At 40.4% G+C, this 21962-nt stretch overlaps 1 protein-coding gene across 5 annotated transcripts in view; it reads right to left on the bottom strand.

The window, feature by feature from the left end:
• The window catches only part of BCLAF1 (BCL2 associated transcription factor 1), a 31535-nt gene extending 19569 nt beyond the window's left edge, over window positions 1-11966 (bottom strand). For 3 of the 5 annotated variants that reach the window (XR_003118978.1, XM_025381979.1, XM_025381980.1), the window contains exons 1-4: window positions 11811-11966; window positions 4877-4980; window positions 2117-2230; window positions 232-1143 (exon numbers count right to left, since the gene is read on the bottom strand). Coding sequence is in view for 4 of the 5 variants with exons in the window: in XM_025381979.1 (XP_025237764.1) it covers window positions 232-1143; window positions 2117-2220 (1016 nt within the window). In the remaining variant the exon portion in view is untranslated. The remainder of the gene's footprint in view (window positions 1-231; window positions 1144-2116; window positions 2231-4876; window positions 4981-11810) is intronic. The other 2 variants (XM_025381977.1, XM_025381978.1) reach the window with 2 other exon arrangements.
• Window positions 11967-21962: the final 9996 nt, after the last annotated feature.

Genomic DNA, 21962 nt, shown 5'->3' on the forward strand with positions numbered 1-21962 from the left:
GATCCTCCCGCCTCAGCCTCCTGAGTAGCTGGATACATTAATTTTTATTAAAACACTTAGCTTCCAAAGTTCACCAAAGTAAAAACAATTTGGAATTATCTTAAAATGAAGGAAGTCAAGAGTAAAAACCGCTAGTTAAACATGTATCACAAATTTACGTCTTTTAATTCCAAATAGAATTCAAAGAACAAAAACAATATTATACTGTAGATTCTGTATTTTAGTTTTTACCTTTTTAAGAACTTCCCAGTCTTTGCAGTTTCCTGATCTCCACCATCAGGATAAAATGAGGAACGGCCCCTAGACTCATCTCTTGGAGCATTCTGTGGTGCGATTGTCTTTGCAGGACTTCTTCGTGAAGGGATGTGATGAATTGGACTATTCTGAGAGGGACTGTATCGACTAGATCCATTTCCAACAGAACCAGACCCAGACCTTTCAGGACTATGCTGAATGGAATGTGAATGCTGAGAAGGAGTATTTTTTGCAGAGTGAACTGTACTGAGCATGGGAGCATCAGAGCAAGATGAACTCTGACTAGGTGGTGTAGCAATAGGTGAAGGACTATGGGGTGATCTAGGACTATTATCATAAGCTGAAAGGCCAGGCCAAATATCACCGGATGTGGCTGATGACTTATTAAATTCATCGATAGATTCAGATGGGTCATGTTCAAATGTATCTTTCGGTTCCTCCTGTGATTTACTTTTCAACGGACTCTCTTCTTGGGGTTCCCCTTCAGCTTTTTTGGTTTGTTTTTCCTGAGACCCTCGTCTTTTAGAAACAGGAGATTTGCTATATGGGGATGAAGAACGAGAAGAGGATGATCTTGGAGACCTAGAAGATCTATATGACCGGCGAGATCTGCTTCTGGATCTTTGAGAAGAAACGGATCTTCTTTTTGGACTCCTGGAACGTGAACGACCTCGTCTAGGACTCCTAGAGTGCCTTCTATTCCAGACAGGTCTATAACCACCTCGATGATATCTACCTCCTCCTCCTTGATAATACCCTCTACCCCTTCCTCTGTACCCGTAAGGTCGTCTCATTCCTCTATTATTTCTGTAATCACGACGATAATCTCTAGAATACATACGATCTCTACTACGAGACCTTGAATATGTTCTGGAACGAGACCTAGAACTAAAAATGAAATAAATATCAATGCAAGAAAAATAAAGCATTTCATCTTACCATTCTAAATACTCTGGTTGAAAATAACATGTAAATAAATGGTAAAGATAAAAATACACTTTTTTAAAAAACCTCATCTGTACAAAAGTTTATGGTTTCTAATCAAAAAGCCTAAGGTAAATACTGAGAGAATACATTAAAGACCTTAAAAATAAAGGCACAAAACACACACACACACACACACGTGCGTGTGTTATATATATATCACACACATTAGGACATATTAGCAAATTGTAGTACATCTAGGCAAGCACTTAAACTGATAATTGTGAAAGAATATTTAATGGGATGACATAATATACAGTTAAATGGGGGAAAAGATTACACAAAACTGTATCAGTGAGATACTATTAATTAAATATATACATAAAATAAAGTTAAGCCTGGGGGGAAAAAAAGAATAATCATCAACTACTATTAATTCTTAATGGGATTATGGTCATTTGTATTTTCAACTTCTGGTTTCTGTTTTCTATGCTAAGTATGTATTACTATTTAAAGAAAAATAACCAGAATTGTTAATTTTTTAACAAAAAGAATTATTTTGTTAGAATTCAAATAATCAAAGTCGGAAATGAGAAACTATAAAACAATACGCACAGATTTTTCACTGTCAAATTCTTGCATTACCCAATTCATCTCTTAACATTGTGGACAAATACAAAGAAACCTACCATATACTATATAGTAAAATTTGAGACCTGGAGTCAGACTAACTGGATTTCAATCCAAGCTCTGCCATACTAGAGCTTGTTAGTTGAACATTCTCAACTTCTCGCTTACAATAAGGGTAACAACAGATCCATTTCAGAGTTCTTAGAGAATAAAATACATTTTGGGGTTTAGCACTGTGTTTAAGATGCGCATTCAACAAATAATAACTGATATCATTATTTTAAAAATTTAAAGCACATTAAATCACCTGTATCGCTTCTTTCTAGAATGAGATCTTGATCTTGATCGAGAACTAGACTGTGATCTAGACTTTGACCTTGAAGAATGTGATCTAGAATTGGAGCGACCCATTTCTTTTCTCCTAATCAAATGATAGGGCAAAAAAAGGTTAAAATTACAATATGATTTTTTAAATTTTACGTTATTTTCAGATAAAATTTGATTTTTACAAGTTTCTCAAAGGCTATTATTCACCATCATTTTCAAATCAGTATTCAGAAGACAAGTCAATTATCCCTGACTAAAACTGTTTTCACCTGCATGATAGATACTGTAGATTAAAGACACAACTGAAGATTTTTATGGGCTGCCCCACTTAGGTGCCTCAATCCAAAAAGGCAGCAGCTACAGAAGCCAGAAAGAGCAATGAGATCAGACTGCAGCAGCATGTTATGTGTTATTCCATGCCCAATACAAATGCCTACCTCTCCTGTAAGAAAGATAAATAAATAATAAAGGTATTACAGATAAGGCAACTGAAATAAAATAAAGTGTCACAATACTAACAAAAAATAAACCTACTAGGCTGTTATCTTGTGTTTTATGGCCTTGAAAATGAGACTGAGCTGACCACTCCATATACACAATACTGTCTGGAGTGGTACTATATAGTATACAGGACACAAAGTTTCTGAACAGCTGGAGCCGTGGGTCTGCTCTCAGTACTCATGACTACAGAATAAAGTGGACTTTTGTGACGACTAGTTCACCCTGAAGCTTTGTTAAGAAGATATAAGAAGAATAAAATATAAAGAATTGGAGGGATTACTTCAAGAAAGATATATCAGAACTACAAGAAAAAAATCTTGGGCACCAGTAGTTTAACTTTTCTAAACACTACATGGTATCCAACGCTATAATTAGACCTCAATGGGTACAGAAATCAGTAACTGTCAGAACTAATTGATTTATAAGATCTACTCCTCACAAAATTGAAAAAATATACATACATAGCAAATCACTGCATGTACATCCCAAATGTCACATTTTCAACTTTTCAATGATTGAGATATCTTAGCCTCTGAAGCTTGTTTTTGCTGCATAGAACTATTTCCAAATTTACACTAACTTACCAAAAAGTATTTATTTCAATAAAAATCAACTTATTAAACTTCTAACAGCTTGCAATTCCCATAATACTTAAATAGTATCTCCTACAACCAAATATTTTTGAAGGCACTTATTTTACCTACCTAGACTTTGTTCAGTATAATAAAATACTACTTGGAGGTACTAAGATGAGTTCACTTATAGAAGAGGTAATGGTAATACCTGGATAGTTCCTCATCAAACAATATAAATAACAAATTCATGCTGATTTCAAAACAGAACATAACTATCCTCTAATAGACTACCACCTTTGTCTTCTCTCACTCTTCTTCTGAATCCCAAGGGAGCAAGAAATACATAAAGACAGAAATAAAACATAGGTTCAAGGTTCAAAAAGGCAGAATAAGAATTCCACAACACAGAAGAAAGAAATTTAGCATTAACATAGGGAGATCTGATACCTCGTAGAACACAAATTTGGTTTAGCAACTGTAGTTTTGACAACATCATGAAATTGGCAAAAACCAAATTTACAGCCTGTAAAGGAAGGAATCTCGGCCACTGGGAACTGCGACATTCTAGTGCTATCTGATTTCAAAATTCTGTCCTCCCAAACATTTTAGAAGAATATAAATACGTAATTTACATTCATTGTGATCAAATTTACTTTAAGATATTTATTTTTATCCCACTCTGAGATAATCAGACACACTGTAAGAAGAAACCAGAGCTGGAAATGATTTTGGAGATCCAGTCCAGCAATAAGGCAACATTCTTTTCCATTGTATTAATTCATAAATAAAACACTATGAGTTTACTAAGAGCTAGAGATGCTGTGTTGTGCTGCATCTCCAGAATCTCTGTTCTTGGCTCGAGGCTTTTTGGATGGTAATTTCTGTTAAGGTTTCATGAATTCTGTAGGCTTTTCCAGTCAACAGGATGTAGCTGGGCTTGTGGCACATAAGCACAACAGGTATTTAATAAGTAACTATCAAATGTATGCATTCCCCAGAACCTGGATATTTTTTAAAGCAGCAAGTTTATTTTTAAAGGTTTGTGTTTTGCTTTGTTTTTTAATAGCTACACCTGAAACTTCAAAAACTAATGGAAAGAAAGCATGCCTATCAAATAGCAGTCTAAAAGAAATGGATATCTTCTGCTCTACTGCAAAAATATACTTAGGAAAAAAGCTAAGAACATGGTCTCTGCATTTAAACTACATGAATTCAAACTCCTTAAGCTCCCTGAGCCTGTTCCTCAACTGTAAAACAAAGAAAATAACAGTGCCTATTTCGCAGACTTGTAGGACTTAATGAGTTGATAAACTTAATTCACTTAACACACCTAGCACATAAGAAACAATCAATTTGAATTACCTAAACACTACAGTAGAAACAAGTTATGAATCTCCTCTTGTTTACATTAGGGAAAATGGGTTAAGTAACAGAGTTTATCTTGTATGTCCTGAGTCTTTTAGTAGATGTGTTTATAGAAATAGAAAAAGCAGGAACACAACCTGGAAGAAGACAGAAAAAGAACCTTTTTCCTAAAACTAACTTAATATCTGACTTACTTCACACAAGCCACCAAAATAAACACAAAACTGAATCATCAATTCAGTAGTGACATTTCCTCAAAAAAGTCAAAAGTGAAAACTAGAAAAATGAATGCTCTTTACCTTGGCTTTAAGCAGGATCAAGAAGTCAAGTGAAGTCTTTCAGATACTGTAAATATTCCTCCTGGAGAGAATGCTCTGAGAGATTAAACTCTAAATTCAAATTCCTAGCGAAGACAAAAAAACATTATATTGATTTATGTTAAATTAAATAACCATTATTTACAATGCATATAATGGGCACTGCAATAAACTCTAATAAATGCACTTACAATGTCAGGGAAGGAAAAACTAATTCAGGAAATAGGAAACTTTTAACCATAAAAGCCTAAAACTCAACTTTTTTGTAAACCACAATGCAGTAGTGTATTATGAAACTGACAGCATCTTTTTACTTTTAACTACCTGAATTCTAATTTTAGCAATTTGAGCTTTAGGAAACATGATATGTTGTCGTTCCATCAGAAAATTCCAAGGTAGCTAACATAATGCCATCTTGTTAGAGGGGCAAGGTAGCACAAGCCAGTAGTCCCAGTTACTTGGGAAGCCGAGGCAGAAGGAGTTTGACGCTGCAATGCGCTGTGATCACACCTGGGACTAGCTACTGCACTCTGCAATGCGCTGTGATCACACCTGGGACTAGCTACTGCACTCTAGCCTTGGCAACATAGCAAGACCCCATCTCAAAAAAAAAAAAAAAATGTAATCTATAATTTTCATAATGCTCTACTTTATAACATCTAAAATATGAGTTTAATGTTCTGCTACTTATTCTCTTTGGTACTTCCTTTCACACAATTTAGTTTCATGTGAAACTGATTTTAAAATCCACATTAACAGCCATCATAGTAACTTCAAATTCTGTGCCTAAAAGCATCTTGATACATGTATATTCAAATAAAAGAACAGTCAGCAATGAAACTTTTATCTATTGAAAGTATTCTTCCTAAAATAATTTATCATTACTCTGTAAATACACTTTGCACAAAATATTCAAGTTACCAATACTGAAAGGTTTAGCTCTGTGTATATTCACATCAAGTATGTGCAAAGGATAGTCTAAAGCACTAGGGGAACAGAAACTAAAGAATACAAGATTAATATATGCCAGCACTCAGAAGAATTCATGAACAAGTTTAAATGGAAATCTGTAACTCTCACCAAGATCCAATTTTAAAAATAAAATGAGACTGGAAATACAAAGAAGAAATAGTAACATTAAACTGGTGAATCAAGAATAGTGTCTCCTAAAATATCCATGGCCCTCCAACTGGGGAGAGATTTGAAGTTCAGGCTAGGAAGGAGGAATCGGAACCTATTATGGGAAACATACTAAAAAAGTAGTAAAGTCAAAAAGCCAAGTAAGGCTGGGTACAAAACAAAAGGATTTCTAAAGGACATATAAGTTTAGTTTTTAAAATATCAAAACCCCAAGTGGCCAGAGGAAAAAAATGGCAGTATTTTAAACTGGAGTACTGATAAAAAACTGTATTCTGACCTGGAAAGTCATTACTACTGATTCACTCCTAGAAGTGATACAAGGCTCATTTTAGCTAACATTTTCCTAAACAATTTCAAAAGGCTAATTTCTATATATATCCAAAGAAGACTCAACTGCCAGATCTCTTTACTGCAAGTCATGATATTTTGAAGTTCAAAGAAAATAAACACTAGATACAAAAAACTGACAGAAGAGGGAACATAGGCTGTTAGACCAGTGGATATACATTCCTGTTCACAATCTATAAATATATTCAAGGATCCACACCAATAACTCAAATAACACACAAAATGTGATACAATAAATAAATCAGTATCAAAGCTGATTAGTTCAGCTAATTTTTAAAAAATGAAAGTCTACATACAAAGCACAATACTAGTTACTATAGGAAATATGTCTCTGTAAGTGGTCCCTGCCTTCCAAAAACCAAAGCAAGAACAGATATCAGCAATAAATCATAGTAAACTAAACATCTAAATACCAGCCATGTGCCAAGAACCGTGCTAGGTGACTTAAATAAAATAATCTCATATTTGATCCTGATAATCTCATGAGCTACATATTAATCCCATCTTTCAAATACAGAGAACTCTAAACTTTGCAAATAACTTGAAGTAAGTGCCTTACATGACAGACACTACTATTCTAATGCTGGGAATACAGCATTTTAAGAAGGACTTTAAGTTCCCTACTCTCTTGAAGCTTTCAGAGAGGGGAAGACAGAAAACAAGAAAAAAATCAAATAGTGGCAAGTGCCACATTGGAGAGGGGGGAAAAAGTACAAGTTGACATGCAGAGGAGGTGGGCGGGGACACTACTTAGGTGGATCCTTGGGCCCTCTTTAAGGAGGTAACATTTGGGTCTAAGGACAGGGAACACAGAAAAGATCCACAGAGGAAAGAGCATACTAGGCAGAGGACACAAACTTAGCAAATTCTGGACAGAAACACCAATAAGAAGGTTGAGGCAATGTGATCAAGGAGTTGAGCGTATGAAATAAGGCAGCAGGAGGAGGAATGGACCAGATCAAATAGCATCTAGTAGATCACCAAAAGGGGTCAGGATTTTACTTGGTTGAGAAACCCTATCTCGGAGAAGGACAAGTTTGAGGGAGAAAACAAAAGATATGTTTGCCGTTTTTTGTGCCCATAGTCGGACTGTAAATGGTTAATCCAAAATTTGACTGAAATCTCCTGACTCCAACTCCAGTGCTCTTTCTTCAATACCCTAAAAGGTGCCTGAGGTGGCCAAAACCCAAATACAGAATTAAAAATGCCAAATTAATCTTCCCTTTATTACAACCAAGATCATTTAATAGATTCCCACTTGTATAGAGAGATAAGGAATAAATTGCAGTACGTATCTTTAGCCAATTGACACACTAACCAATGAGGAACACAGGATAAAATAAAGCAGGTTTTATTTTTAAAAATAAGGTTCTTAAATATCTAAACAGAGCCTATCTTTCATGAAATAATACATAATGACCAGCTAGAACATAAGTGATCAGAAACTAGCTAGAAAACAATTATATCAGGCCAGGCATGGTGGCTCAACGTGTAATCCCTGCACTTTGGGAGGCCGAGGTGAACAGATCCTGAGGTTACGAGTTCAAGACCACCCTGGCCAACATGGGGAAACCCCGTCTCTACTAAAAATACCAGAACTAGCCAGACGTGGTGGTGCACGTCTATAGTCCCAGGTACTCCAGAGTCTGAGGCAGAAGAATCACTCGAACCCAGGAGGCAGAGATTGCAGTGAGCAAAAATTGCACCACTGCACCCCAGCCTGGGCAAGAGCGAGGCTGTCTCAAAAAAAAAAGAGAAAATTTGATCAGAGCAAAGAAACTGGATTCAACAAAATATCCAAGACAAAGCCACCCAAAATGAATTCTTTAAGATTACGATTTCAAGCATACTTGATCCTAGTCTTCATTTTAGCAGACTCAAGGAGTTTGGTCCCCAGATTGTTGTAAACAAAGTAATGCTATTTCCATCTTTTCAAATCCTAAAAATATAGCCCATGACTATTATTCCAGTTGACTAGATTCAAATCCTGGCTCAGCCATTAACTAACTGACCAACACTGAACAAGTTAACTTAATCTGTCAGCTTCAAATTCTGTTGGTGTTTTTTTGTTTTTTGTTTTTGTTTGTTTTTTTAAGGCTACTAATGGTACTTCCTTACAAGTACAGGGTTAAATGAACTAAGGTACGTAAACAGCTTAGTTTAATGTTTGGCTCATGGTATACAATCTAGCATTAGCCATCATTATTGGTAAACCTTGTTTAGGCAGCCTTTCTACAAGCTAACCACGTTTACTTAAAATGATTCTTGCATGTAAGGTTACCTTAATATTTTTGATACAGCATTAATCAGCATCATTTAGAAGTCTTTCCAGACATGCTTAATAAAATGTCTGGGCTGGATGCAGTGGCTTACGCCTGTAATCCCAACACTTCGGGAGGCCAAGGTGGGCGGATCACCCCAGGTCAGGAGTTCAAGACCAGCCTGGCCAACATGGCAAAACCCTGTCTCTACTATAAATATAAAAATTAGCAGGGCGTGGCGGCGGTCGCCTCTAATCTCAGTTACTCTGGAGCCTGAGGCAGGAGAATCGCTTGAACCCGTGAGGTGGAAGTTGCAGTGAGCCAAGATCATGCCACTGCACTCCAGCCTGGATGACAGAGCAAGACACCATCTCAAAAACAGAAAAAGAAAAACTAGCCGGCCTTTGTGGCGTGCACCTGTAATCCCATGTAATCCCAGCTACTGGGGAGGCTGAGGCATGAGAATCACTTGAATCTGGGAGGCAGAGGTTGCAGTGAGCCAAGATCACGCCACTGCACGCCAGCCTGGGCGACACAGCAAGCGTGTGTCTCAAAAAAAAAAAAAAAAGAAAAAGAAAGAAAAAAGAAAAATTAGCGGGACATGGTGGCAAGCGGGCGCCTGTAGTCCCAGCTACTTGGGAGGCTGAGACACGAGAATCGCTTGAACCAGGGACGCGGAGGTTGCAGTGAGCCGAGATGGCGCCACTGCACTCCAGCCTGGGCTACAAAGCGAGTCTCTGTCTCAAACAAATAAATAAATAAAATTAAGGTGTTTGAAAACTCTAAAATACTACACAAATACAGGCTAGTATTATCTTCGTGTTAGTATACTAGCTGGTTTTCAGCCTTAGGGACAGTCAGAACATATTAAATGCTATGACTGAGGTAACACTTATTACCTGAGTGTAAACAATTAACAAATTCATATCCAACAAGTACCCAGAGATTTTAGCTTCTTAATTCCCTCTTCTACTTATTTACTAAATAACAAACCACTGTAAATTACACAGCTGAATTCAGCTAGTGTGCAACTACTGATTTCCAACGTAGTTTCCGGAAACTCCCAACCTAAGCCCTACATAGAACTGATAAAACTTTCTCCATTTCTAAGTCTTCTCATCACATAATTAACCTCTTACAGCTTGCTGCCCACAAAAGTTTAATAAATTCAACCGAGGACGGGGACAGGGGCTCACCCCTGTAATCCCAGCACTTTGGGTGGGCCAGGTGAGTGGATCACCTGAGGTCAGGAGTTCGACACCAATATTATGAAACCCCATCTACACCAAAAATACAAAAATTAGCCGGGTGTGGTGGCGGGCGCCTGCAGTCCCAGCTGCTGGGGGGGAAGGGGGGCGGGGGGCTGAGGCAGGAGAATCGCTTGGACCCGGAGACGGGAGGTTGCAATGAGCCGAGATTGGGCCACTGCACTCCTGCCTGGGCGACAGAGCGACATTCCGTCTCAAAAATAAATAAATAAATAAATAAACCAGACCTGAGCTGAGCCTACCAGTGGGCCTATCAGACCTACAGGTCTGTCACCAAGTCTTACAATACCACTGTTCTTCAAAGTCAAGAAGGGCTCTGGCTAAACAGTCTCCTTTGCCACCATTTTAATTACCTGAATTAAAGAAGATATTTCAGTGTTCACCACAATGTAATGGTTAAAGTATGATATCACTAAGAGAAGATGCTCCAAGGTTGTTTACCATGAGCTACCTTTTTAAGTAACAAGGTCTCGCTCTGTTGCCCCCTCTGGAGTGCAGGGGGACGAGCATAGCTCCCCGCAGCCTCAACTCCCGCCGAGGAGTCACTTTTTCCCTCCCATCAAATTATTTATCCTGAATTGGTTATGATCAAAAATGCACAAACCTTGTAGCAGTTTTTCCTACGTAAAGGTTATTTACTGCCTAAACAGTATCCTAACATTTCAACTAGAGTCGAACTGAAATGAGAATTCACACGAGGAGCAATACATTTTGTTTTGCTTTGTAATACCAAAAAATTTGAAAGACGCTGTTGCAATGAGATACAAGTCTCAAGTAGTTCATCTTTTTCATCAGTGTTAGCCACACTTGCTTTCAACTTGTCTTAATTTTTTTCCAATTCTAAAATGCTTTTTCAAAACGTCTGAGGTAGCAAAGTAGCTGCTGGTACTTCAGCTTGATTCTGAAGAAATAAATTTTAAAAGCGAATCTTAAAAACCAACTCATGAATTTAAAATGAAGGCAAAGTCCAATTCGCCACTCCCACCCATTTCTCACACCAGCTGTCTAGCAATTGTGGCTGCAACTTTTCTGACACGACTAAACGGGCTGAATCACTTGCTGAAGACTCGGCTTCGCTAGTACTCGTGAAGAACCGCACTTTCAGCCGGATGGGGCAGGGCCAGGCTCAGAACCACCAGCTAAGACCCAATCCCCTCGCTAGGGAAACGTAACTAGGCAACCACCACAAGTCAACAGCGCGCGCTAGCTTCAAAACAGCGGGTTGCAGGGGGTACTGAAATTAACTCCAGAGAACCAGGGTCAGCAGCGAGGGGCAGAACAGAGCCCTAAAACCTAGTAGCATCACAAAAACGAGGCATCAACTGACGGGTAGTCTGAAGCTGGGGAGTTGTTTTAAAGACCACGAGAAAAGGGGCAGACCTACTCAACGCACTTTGCTGCGGGTCACAGTTATTTTCTCAAAACCCCAAAGGCCAGGAAGAAACGTGGCAGTCCCAGCCAATGAAAGGCGGACACAAGTTGCACCTCTGGCGGCCGTCGGCGCCGTAGGCGGGGTAGAAAGAAAGGAACGAGCGCGCGTGCGCGGAAGGCTCAGGCGGCCGCGCGCAGGGATACAGGCTGAAGAAATGGGGGAAGGGTGGAAGAGGAATATATGCGCACGCGCACCGGAGGCCGCGCGGGCTCTGGGTCTCGAGCCAGGTTCGCAAACACGAGCGCGCGCGCCGTTAGCACTGCTCAGCGCCCCCGCCCGGCCTTTTCGGCTCGTAGTGCCTCGAAAACCTTAAGGAAGCTGACGAAAAAACGCACAAATAACGGCGCAACGTCTCCTTGGTTCTCCTTTTGCCGCCAACCCGTCACCACCCACAGAAGAGTCAAAAATATGGCCTGTCCTCGGTCTTCACTGCTTCTTGAGTAACTTGAATACAGCGCGAGGCCTACCTGACACGCCGAATCGCGGTTCCAGGGATTTATCTCCGTTGCAACCACACAGCGGCCATTTCCCGACTCAAGAACGCGAGGAAAACCATAGAGGTACCTTCGACGCGCTAGCTCGTCTCCGTCACTTCCGATGTGGGGCGTGGCCTCGGGTGCCGCTAAATATGCGGGCAAGCCCCGCCCACCCTTCCGCTCTGGTCCGGCTTCCTGGCTGCTATTAAGATGTTGCCTGAGGCCTTCTGGGAAGTCGCGTGGCTGGTCTCGCGCGAAGGTGTGGCGGCCCCGCCCTCTGGTCCGTAGCGACGGCCTTGGCCGGAGAGGCGGTAGAGTAGGGTGGGTATTTTGCTAGGCCTGAGTTAGCTTGGCCGTAAGGCGCTTTTTGCTGGCGTCTCTGCCTAGTTCCGAGGAGACCCTCTAGACCTCACCGCCGCCCGCACTTTTTACCTCAGTAAGCTTGTCTGGTCTGTTCTTTCTGTGGGGCCAGCTTAGACCAGGCAGAAAACAAAAAGACAATCCCACATTGAGGAAAAGACCAGGAGGCGAAACGCGGCTGTGATTGCAGACACGCTGCTCCCTCAGCCAGCAAGTGCCACTTTTCTTCCTCTTGGACGCCTAACTGGAGATTAGAAAGCGTGGCTTTTGCTTTGCTATTAAGTGCGGCAGACGCACTTAGTTGAAAAATGGCCACTATCTAAATCCCTTTCCTGAGTGGCGTCTGATCAAATCGGAGCTCACGCCGCAGCAGCCGGAAGCCTCTTAGGCTGCTCGCGCCAGAGGAGGCAGCCCTCCTGACGGCGTGGTGACAGCTTTACCACATCGGCAACGTTGGCATAGGCATAAAAAAATAAAGAGCACGAAGCAGTTGAGCTTTCAGCCTGTGAGGATGATTTGTGGCAGCCGAGGAACACAGCCCAACGTAGCTTGGTTGGCCAAAATTATAAGTCAGATTGAAAATAGGCAAGCCACATTTGATTTGAATAGAATTTAAATAACAGCCTTAGCACATTTTCCATTTATACTTCTCCGGGCTGCACTTTCTTAGGGCCTAAAACAGCTATTACTTTGATGTTTAGGGATGTTAACTACCTTGATGAATCGATTTCAGACTTGTAATTAGCAACCAGAGTGTCAGTGAATGAATCGAATCTAGTATTGGGCCTTGGTTGTGAATTTACCACTGTGCTTAGGGCATTCTTTCTTCACAGTCCAATTTACCAGCTCAACTAGAAAAACGACAACATTTTCATGGAGTGAATCCTAGGTTTTTATTGTACAATCTGTCCGTCACCCCATTACCACCTCAGGATGTGGACACAGGAATCTTTAGCCTTTTTGTTGTGCCCTGATGTCCCAAGCATTCGCAGGTATCAGGGGAAACCCCACCCCCGATATTCAACGTTTGTTCTTTTCTATTTCCCTAAGCGTCAGCTGGTCTGAGATATTCCCAGTAAATGTTTGTTGAGTGAATGAACTATATTAAAATAAATAAATAAAGGCTCAATACACCTCTGCTATTCTGCATGTACTGGGAGTCGGGGCGCTCAGGGCCGACAGCTTTTATTCATTTATTCAAAATACACCAAATCACAGGCTAGGATATTATCTTGAACCACCCTCTGCAGTTCTATTGCACATGTGTTGAAAATGAAGTCGTCTATTTGAGGCAATATAACTGATTATGATTTTATTTACATAACATGAGGTAGTAACAAAGGAGATCCTTTGAAACAAAGCCTTTAGTAAATGGAAGTTATCCAGACTTCTCTTGAAATAGATCCATTTGATACGTGATGCTTTCCCAATCTACAAAGTAGGAGGTTCTTGAATTTAGATGTTTTATGCACATTCTTATTTTCAAAACCTGAAATTCCACCATTACATATTCATTCTTTGTAATAAATGTTTTTTCCTATTAAAATACAAACGCTAAAAAGAAAAAGGAGCACATTTAACAAATGGGCATTGGGGAAAAATAGAACATTATCTCAAGAAGAAATATAGTTGTAAACAAATGACCAAAACTGCTAAGAAGATACAAATAGAATGCTGAGATAAATTAGTAAGCTGATTTTAATTTTTTTTTTTTTAAGACAGAGTCTCGCTCTGTCTCCCAGGCTGGAGTGCAGTGGCGCGATCTCCGCTCACTGCAACCTCCGCACCCCAGGTTCAAGCAAGTCTCCTGCCTCAGCCTCCCAGGTAGCTGGGGTTACAAGCTCCTGCCACCAAGCCCGGCTAATGTTTGTATTTTTAGTAGACACAGTGTTGCACCATGTAGGCTAGGCTGGTCCTGAAGTCCCAGCCTCAAGTGGTCCACCCACCTCAGCCTCCCAAAGTGTGGGAATTACAGGCGTGAATCACCGCACCAGGCAAGGTAATTTTAATTTATGGTCATGGAGAAGTTATTGTTAATATGATTATAAAACTCTTTCTTGAGAGATGTTCCTTTTGTTTTGGTTTGATTTTAAGATAATTGAAAAAGAGAAATGGACCAGATGCTGTGACTCACGCCTGTAATCCCAGCACTTTGGGAAGCCGACACGGGCGGATCACTTGAGGTCTGGAGTTCGAGACCAGCCTAGCCAACATGATGAAACTCTGTCTCTCCTGAAAATACAAAAATTAGCCGGGCTTGGTGGAGGGCTCTTGCAGTCCCAGCTGCTTGGGAGGCTGAGGCAGGAGAATTGCTTGAACCCAGCAGGTGGCGGTTGCAGTGAGCCAAGGAGTACACTCCACTGCACTCCTGCCTAGGCGACGGATCAAGACTGTATCTCAAAAAAAAAAAGAAAGAAAAGGAAAAAGAGAAATGGAGAAGAATGGATATGTGAAAAGGACAAAAACAAGAAGATAGGAATGAGGATGGAGTTGGAAGTCTAGCACAAAGGCAAGCTCCAAGACCTGACTGGTTTTGTTTGGTTTGTTTTGTTTATCTTTTTAGGTGGAACATCTGAACTATTTCCATTCTACATTATGGTGAGTTGTATAATTATTTCACTATATATCACAATGTAATAATAATAGAAATAAAGTGCACAATAAATGTAATGCACTTATATCATCCTAAAACCATCCTACCGCCCTCAGTCTGTGAAAAAATTGTCTTCCACAAAACCGGTCTCTGGTGCCAAAAAGGTTGGAGACCGCCATTATAGCCTGCAAAGCAGTATAAGACATCATTGCTGCTTCTCTGCTGTAACTCAAAATCCAGCAGAGATAGGATATAACTCTCACATCAGATCTACATGGAAGCAAGTACCAATGGTGAAAGAGGGAAAGAACTAGCATTTTAAAAATGAGTGGGATTTCACCTGTCATTTATTAATTTGTTTATTTAGTCAGCAAATTTGCCTGAAGCATATGTCATTTATAGGTACTAAGGCAGGTGCTCAGAATGGAGCAGTGATGAAGCCTAACGCTGACACTGCTCCCAGGTAGACTTCCTCTCTGTGAGGGAGACAGAACACATGTAAGCAGACACAAAGTCTGCTATCAATCAGGAAGTGACATAAAATCAAAGAAGGAGACCTTATTTATTTATTTATTTATTTAACTTTTAAGTTCAGGGGTACAAGTGTAGATTTGTTACGTAGGTAAACTCGCATCCTGGGGGGTTGTTGTAAAGGTTATTTCATCACCAAGGTATTAAGCTGAGTACCCATTAGTTGTTTTTACCCATCCTCTTCTTCCTCCCACCCTCACCTTCCTAAAGGCCCTAGTGTGTGTTTTTCCCCTCAGTGTGTCCATATGTTCTCATCATTTAGCTCCCACTTATAAGTGAGAACATGTGGTGTTTGGTTTACTGTTCCCATGTTAGTTTGCATAGGATAATGGCCTCCAGTTCCATCCCTGTCCCTGTAAAGGACATGATCTCATTATTTTTTTATGACTGCATAGTTGTCTATGGTGTATATGTACCACATTTTCTTTATCCAGTTCATCATTGATGGACATTTAGGTTGATTCCATATCTTTGCTATTGTGAATAGTGCTGCAGTGAACGTGTGTGCGCATGTTATCTTTATGATAGAATGATTTGTATTCGTTTGGGTATATACCCAGTAATGGCATTGTTGGGTCAAATATTTCTTTTTTTTTTTTTCCTTTTTTTTTTATTTGAGACGGAGTCTCACTCTGTCGCCCAGGCTGGAGTGCAGTGGTGTGATCTCAGCTCACTGCAATCTCCGCCTCCCAGGTTCAAGTGATTCTCCTGCCTCAGCTTCCTGAGTAGCTGGGACTATAGGTACGCACCACCACACCGGGCTAATTTTTGTATTTTTAGTAGAGATGGGGTTTCGCCATATTGGTCTTGAACTCCTGACCTTGTGATCCACCCGCCTTGGTCTCCCAAAGTGCTGGGATTACAGGCGTGAGCCACCGTGCCCTGCCTGGGTCAAATATTTCTTTTTTAGATCTTTCAGGAATTGCCACACTGCCTTCCACAAGGGCTGAACTAATTTACACTCTCACCAACAGTATATTGAATTTCTTTTTCTTCACTACCTCGCCAGCGTCTCGTATTTTTTTGACTTTTTAAGAGTAGCCATTCTGACTATATGAGATGGTATCTCATTGTGGTTTTTATTTGCGTTTCTCTAATGATCAGTGATGCTTTTTTTTTTTTCTGTTTTTTGGTTTTTTTTTTGAGACAGTCTCCCACTGTCGCCAGGCTGGAGTGCGGTGGCACAATCTTGGCTCACTGCAACCTCCACCTCCTGGGTTCAAGCGATTCTCCTGCCTCAGCCCCCCGGGTAGCTGGGACTACAGGCGCACACCACCAGGCCCAGCTAATTTTTGTATTTTTAGTAGAGACGGGGTTTCCCCATGTTGGCCAGGATGGTCTTGACCTCTTGATCCTCCCGCCTCAGCCTCCCAAAGTGCTGGGATTACAGGCCTGAGCCACAGCACCCTTCCCAATACCATTATAATAGTTGGACAGATTGGAGAGAATGATAGGGAAGGGAAGAATGGAATAGATTGGGAAAAGGGAAGGAAATCAGGGGTTCAATTTTGAATATATTAAGCTTGATACATGTGTGAAACTTTTAAGTACAGAGGGAAGGTATGAAGTTAAATGTGTGCATCCGTGGTTCAGGGGTGAGTTCTAGCCAAGAGATAAAGCAAAAAGATTATATATTAAATTATTGGATGAGTCTTGGTGCATTGGCTCACGCCTGTAATCCCAACAATTTGGGAGGCCAAGGCAGGAGGATGGCTTGAGCCTAGGAGTTCAAGACCAGCCTGGGCAACATAGGGAGACCCCGTCTCTATTAAAAGTAAAAAAAATTGGCTGGATGTGGTAGTGCACACCTGTAGTCCCATCTACTTGGAAGGCTGAGGCAGGATTTCTTGAGCCCAGGATGTTGAGACTGCAGTGAGCCATGATTGCACCACTGTACTCCAGCCTGGGTGACAGAGCGAGACCATTTCTAAAAAAAATAAAATAAAATAAGATAAAATAAAATCCTAGGATGAGCAATATAGGCAGACAAGAGAAGACAACCCAGGACTGAACCCTAAAGAATCCCAACATTTAGGGATTTGTTAAAAGAGGAGGCCAAGCCAGTAAAGGAGACTGAAGTAGGAAGTAAGTGAAATCAAATGTATTGGTTTCACTTAGTATCAAATGTATTGGTTTCAATTCCTATGAAGTAGGAAGTAAGTGAAATCAAATGTATTGATTATCTACTGCTGCGTAATGAATGACCCTGAATTTACCAGCTTAATGTTTACTATCTCACAGCTCCTGTGGGTCAGAAATCTGAGAGTGATTATTTGGGTGGTTCTGGCTTAGGGTACCTTGAAGTTGCACTCCAGCCTGGGTGACATAGGGAGACTGTCTCTAAAAATAAATAAATAAATAAGTCATTTTAAAAATCTCATTTAAGAGTTTATCTATCTGTAGAAACAGAAGAATCAACCTCAAAATGATACTGATCTGCGTTTGTATTGAGTGGCCACATTATTGGCAATTTTTAAACCATTTTCTTCCTTTGCTGTTCTGTATTTTCCAAAATTTCTACAGTAAAAATTACTTTTATAATATTAATATCAAAAAAACTTTTAAAAATGTAGACCATTGAATTTTATTTGAATTGTGTGAGATAATGAAGACCTGAAAACTGAGAGGTTTTGTTTTGTTTTTGTTTTTCAGACGGCGTCTTGCCCTGTTGCCCAGGCTAAAGTGCAGCGGCACGATCTCAGCTCACTGCAACCTCCACCTCCCGGGTTCAAGCGATTCTCCTGCGTCTGCCTCCCAAGTAGCTGGAATTACAGGCATGCACCACCACACCTGGCTAATTTTTGTATTTTAAGTAGAGTCAAGGTTTTACCATGTTGGCCAGGCTGGTCTGAAATTCCTGACCTCAGGTGATCTGCCCACCTCGGCCTCCCAGAGTGCTGGGATTACAGGCATAAGCCACCGCGCCCAGCAAGAGTTTGTGTGTGTGTGTGTGTGTGTGTGTATGGTTCTTCCAAATCAAGTGTAAAAGTTCTCATTTAATAAGAAGAATAAGGATGGGTATGGTGGCTCATGCCTGTAATCCCATCACTTTAGGAAGCCGAATTGGGAGGATTACTTACACCCAGAGTTTGAACTGTATGAGCCACTGTATTCCAACCTGGGTGACAGAGAGAGAACCTGCCTCTAAAAAATACATACATACATATATACATAATAAAATATCCATTACTAAATCACAATCTTGATAAGCCTAATTATAAACTGCTGCTAGGAGAATATTTGCTTCCAGAGAGAATCTTTTAGATTTGTTTTTGTGGGATTTTTGGGGGTTTTTTTCCTAGAGTGCTCTAGAGCCCTCTTTTAGCTGCATGAATCTTCTGTCGAGCAATGAAGGGGAGTACTTGGTTCAATAAGAGGAAAACATATATAAAATTGTTTGCTTCCATTTAAAAGGAACCTTTATACTGAATTCCAACCAACTGTGATAGTTAGGCCTAAAAATGGCTTAATCCTTTGCAAGACAGTTATTTTTCAAAATTCTATTTGTCATATTAGGGTCTGGCTAGTTAAGTTAAAAGCACCACTGGCTGATTTCTTAAGTTCAATTTTAGAGAGTATAATAAAAGCACAGACCTGACTTTGTGTTTCTAGTATTTGTGCCATTATTTTTTTAATCTACATTATTAAGCTTAACTTTGTACTGTAATGAGGTTAATTTCTGCCCACACAAGCCCATCCAATAGCTTTTCCTAAACACATTCGTTCTCCATTATATATTCCAGGGAGATATTTCTGTCAATGGCATGTGAGATGATCTATTGACCCCATGATGAGATGCTTACTGCTTGAAAACAAATTCATTCACATTCTTAAAAATTGCTCAGGAGCAGGAACTATACAAATATTTATTGTTATTGGCCATTTATAATTTATTCATAGAGATCTAGGTGACAACCATCTGCTGCATAAAACTGAAAATTGGAAGAAAAAAAGAGTAAAAGTCACTGGAAAAATATAATTTAGTCTCTATATGTCTTTGATACATAATTCAATTTATTACTTGCTAGTGGTATGAGATGCTTTGTAATAATAGATACGTATATGAAATTTAACACAAAGGGAAATTGAAATTTTACTCAAAAGTGTATGTTGAAGGACAAAGTGAAGACAATAGTAATAATACAGTAATTAGCAAATGTATATTGGCAAAGATAGTATAAACTAGACTGTGATAACGACTCCAAAATACATAATGGCTTACACGCAATAGCAGCTTTTTCTCAAACAGTCCAAGATAATTGAATTAGGTTGGTAAGTATTTTCTCCATGCAGTGATTCAGGGCCCCAAGCCATCTTGTGACTCCACGGGTAGAACTCAGGGGTCTACCAATTCCCAAAGAATCCATGGATAGAATTCAGAGCTGTCACTACAATTTGTTGTTGTTTTTAATTCAATAGTTTTTTAGGTGGTTTTTGGTTACATGGATGAATTCTTCAGTGGTGAATTCTGAGATTTTAGTGCACCCATCACCCAACCAGTGTACACAGTACCCAGTATGTAGTCTTGTATCCCTCATAACCTCTCCCAACCTCCCAGAGATGTCACTATATTTGTATGGGAAAAATTACATCCCTGTTGGGGCCAGGCATGGTGTCTCACGCCTGTAATCCCACCACTTTGGGAGGACAAGGCGGGCAGATCAACTGAGGTCAGGAATTCGAGACCAGCCTGGCCAACATGGTGAAACCCTGTCTATACTAAAAATACAAAAAAATTAGCGGGGCATGGTGACAGGCACCTGTAATCCCAGCTACTTGGGAGGCTGAGGCAGGAGAATTATTTGAACCCAGGAGGCGGAGGTTGCAGTGAACCGAGATCGCACCACTGCACTCCAGCCTGGGCAACAAGTACATCCTTGTTAGCTTCAAACTAAAATTTATCATTTCCCTTAATTATGAATGTAGGCAAAACCACAGAAGTATTACCAGTACTTACGACTTTGAAACAAATAAAAAACCGATTTTTAAAAAATCATTACTGTTAGGCCAGGCATGGTGGCTCACGCCTGTAATCCCAGCACTTTGGGAGGCCAAAGCGGGCAGATCACGAGGTGAGTTCGAGACCAGCCTGGCCAATATGGTGAAACCCTGTCTCTTCTAAAAATACAAAAATTAGCCGGGTGTGGTGGCGCATGCCTATAGTCCCAGCTACTTGGGAGGCTGAGGCAGAAGAACTGCTTGAACTCGGGAGGTAGAGGTTGCAGTGAGCTGAGATGGCGCCACTGCACTCCAGCCTAGGCAACAGAGCCACAGCAAGACTCCATTGCAGAAAAAAAAAAAAAAAATACTGTTTTGCAGATCTTTCAAAGAATCATTTCTACTTGGAATGCTTTCAAGATTATAGCAGTTGTATACCCGCCTCTAGATCCTCTACTTTAATATATTTTTTAAAAAGCATGTTATTGTAAGAAACCTTTACGTTAGCTCCCAGTGATCCTGGTTTCCTGGCATTCATACCCTTGTGTAATCCCCTTCCAGTAACAGAATATGGCAGAAATGATGGGATGTTATTTCTGAGATTAAGTGTACTGAATCTAGATTCTGTACCCCCTCTTGGAGCACTTGCTGCAGGGGAAGTGAACTGCCATGTCCTGAGATAACGAGAGTTTGTGGAGAGAGATGCCATGAGTCTGTGGAGAGGTCAATATGACAAAGAACTGAAGCTTGCCAAGAGCCATTTGAGTGAGCTTGGAAGTGGATCTTTCCCCAGGTAATGCCTCCAGATGACTGCCTACTTAGTTGGCATCTTGATTGTAGCCTTGTGAGATACCCTGAGCCACAACCACCCAGCTAAGCTGGTCCCAGATTCCTGACCCCCAGGAATGTGAGAGAATAAATGTTTTAAGCTACTAAGGTTTGAGATAATTTCTTATATATCAATAGAGAGCTAGTATATACATATATCATATCATTAACTTTTTTTTTTTTGAGACGGAGTTTAGCTTTCGTTGCCCAGACTGGAGTGCAATGGTGCAGTCAGTCTCGGCTCACTGCAGCCTTTGCCTGCCAGGTTCAAGTGATTCTCCCTGCCTCAGCCTCCTGAGTAGCTGGGATTACAGACACGCGCCACCATGCCCAGCTAATGTTTTTTATATTTTTAGTAGGGACGGGGTTTCGCCATGTTGGCCAAGCTGGTCCCAAACTTCTGACCTCAGGTGATCACCCACCTCGGCCTCCCAATGTGCTGGGATTACAGGCATGAGCCACTGCACCCAGCCCATATCACTAACTTTATAAATGTTTTTAGAATTGTATTCAGTATAATTTATTTCCTTTATAATTCTATTATTTTATTTTATGCATTTTAAAACATTATTTTGCCAGGCTTGTGCCTCTAATCACAACCATGCAGGAGGCTGAGGCAGGAGGATTACTTGAGACCAGGAGTTTGAGACCAGCCTGAGAAACATAGTGAGACTCTGTCTCTAAAACAATAAAAATTAAAATTTAAAAAATAATAAATAAAATGTTAGTCTGAGAAGGGATGCAGAGCATTCTTCAGTGTGCCAAACAATCCATGCATGGTACAAATAAGATTAACCCTTCCTGGCCAGGTGCGGTGGCTCACATACATAATCCAGCACTTTGGGAGGCCAAGGTGGGCAGATCATGAGGTCAGGAGTTTGAGATCAGCCTGG

This window comes from Theropithecus gelada, chromosome 4 (genome assembly GCF_003255815.1).
Source record: "Theropithecus gelada isolate Dixy chromosome 4, Tgel_1.0, whole genome shotgun sequence".
In the NCBI taxonomy this organism is placed as follows: domain Eukaryota; kingdom Metazoa; phylum Chordata; class Mammalia; order Primates; family Cercopithecidae; genus Theropithecus; species Theropithecus gelada.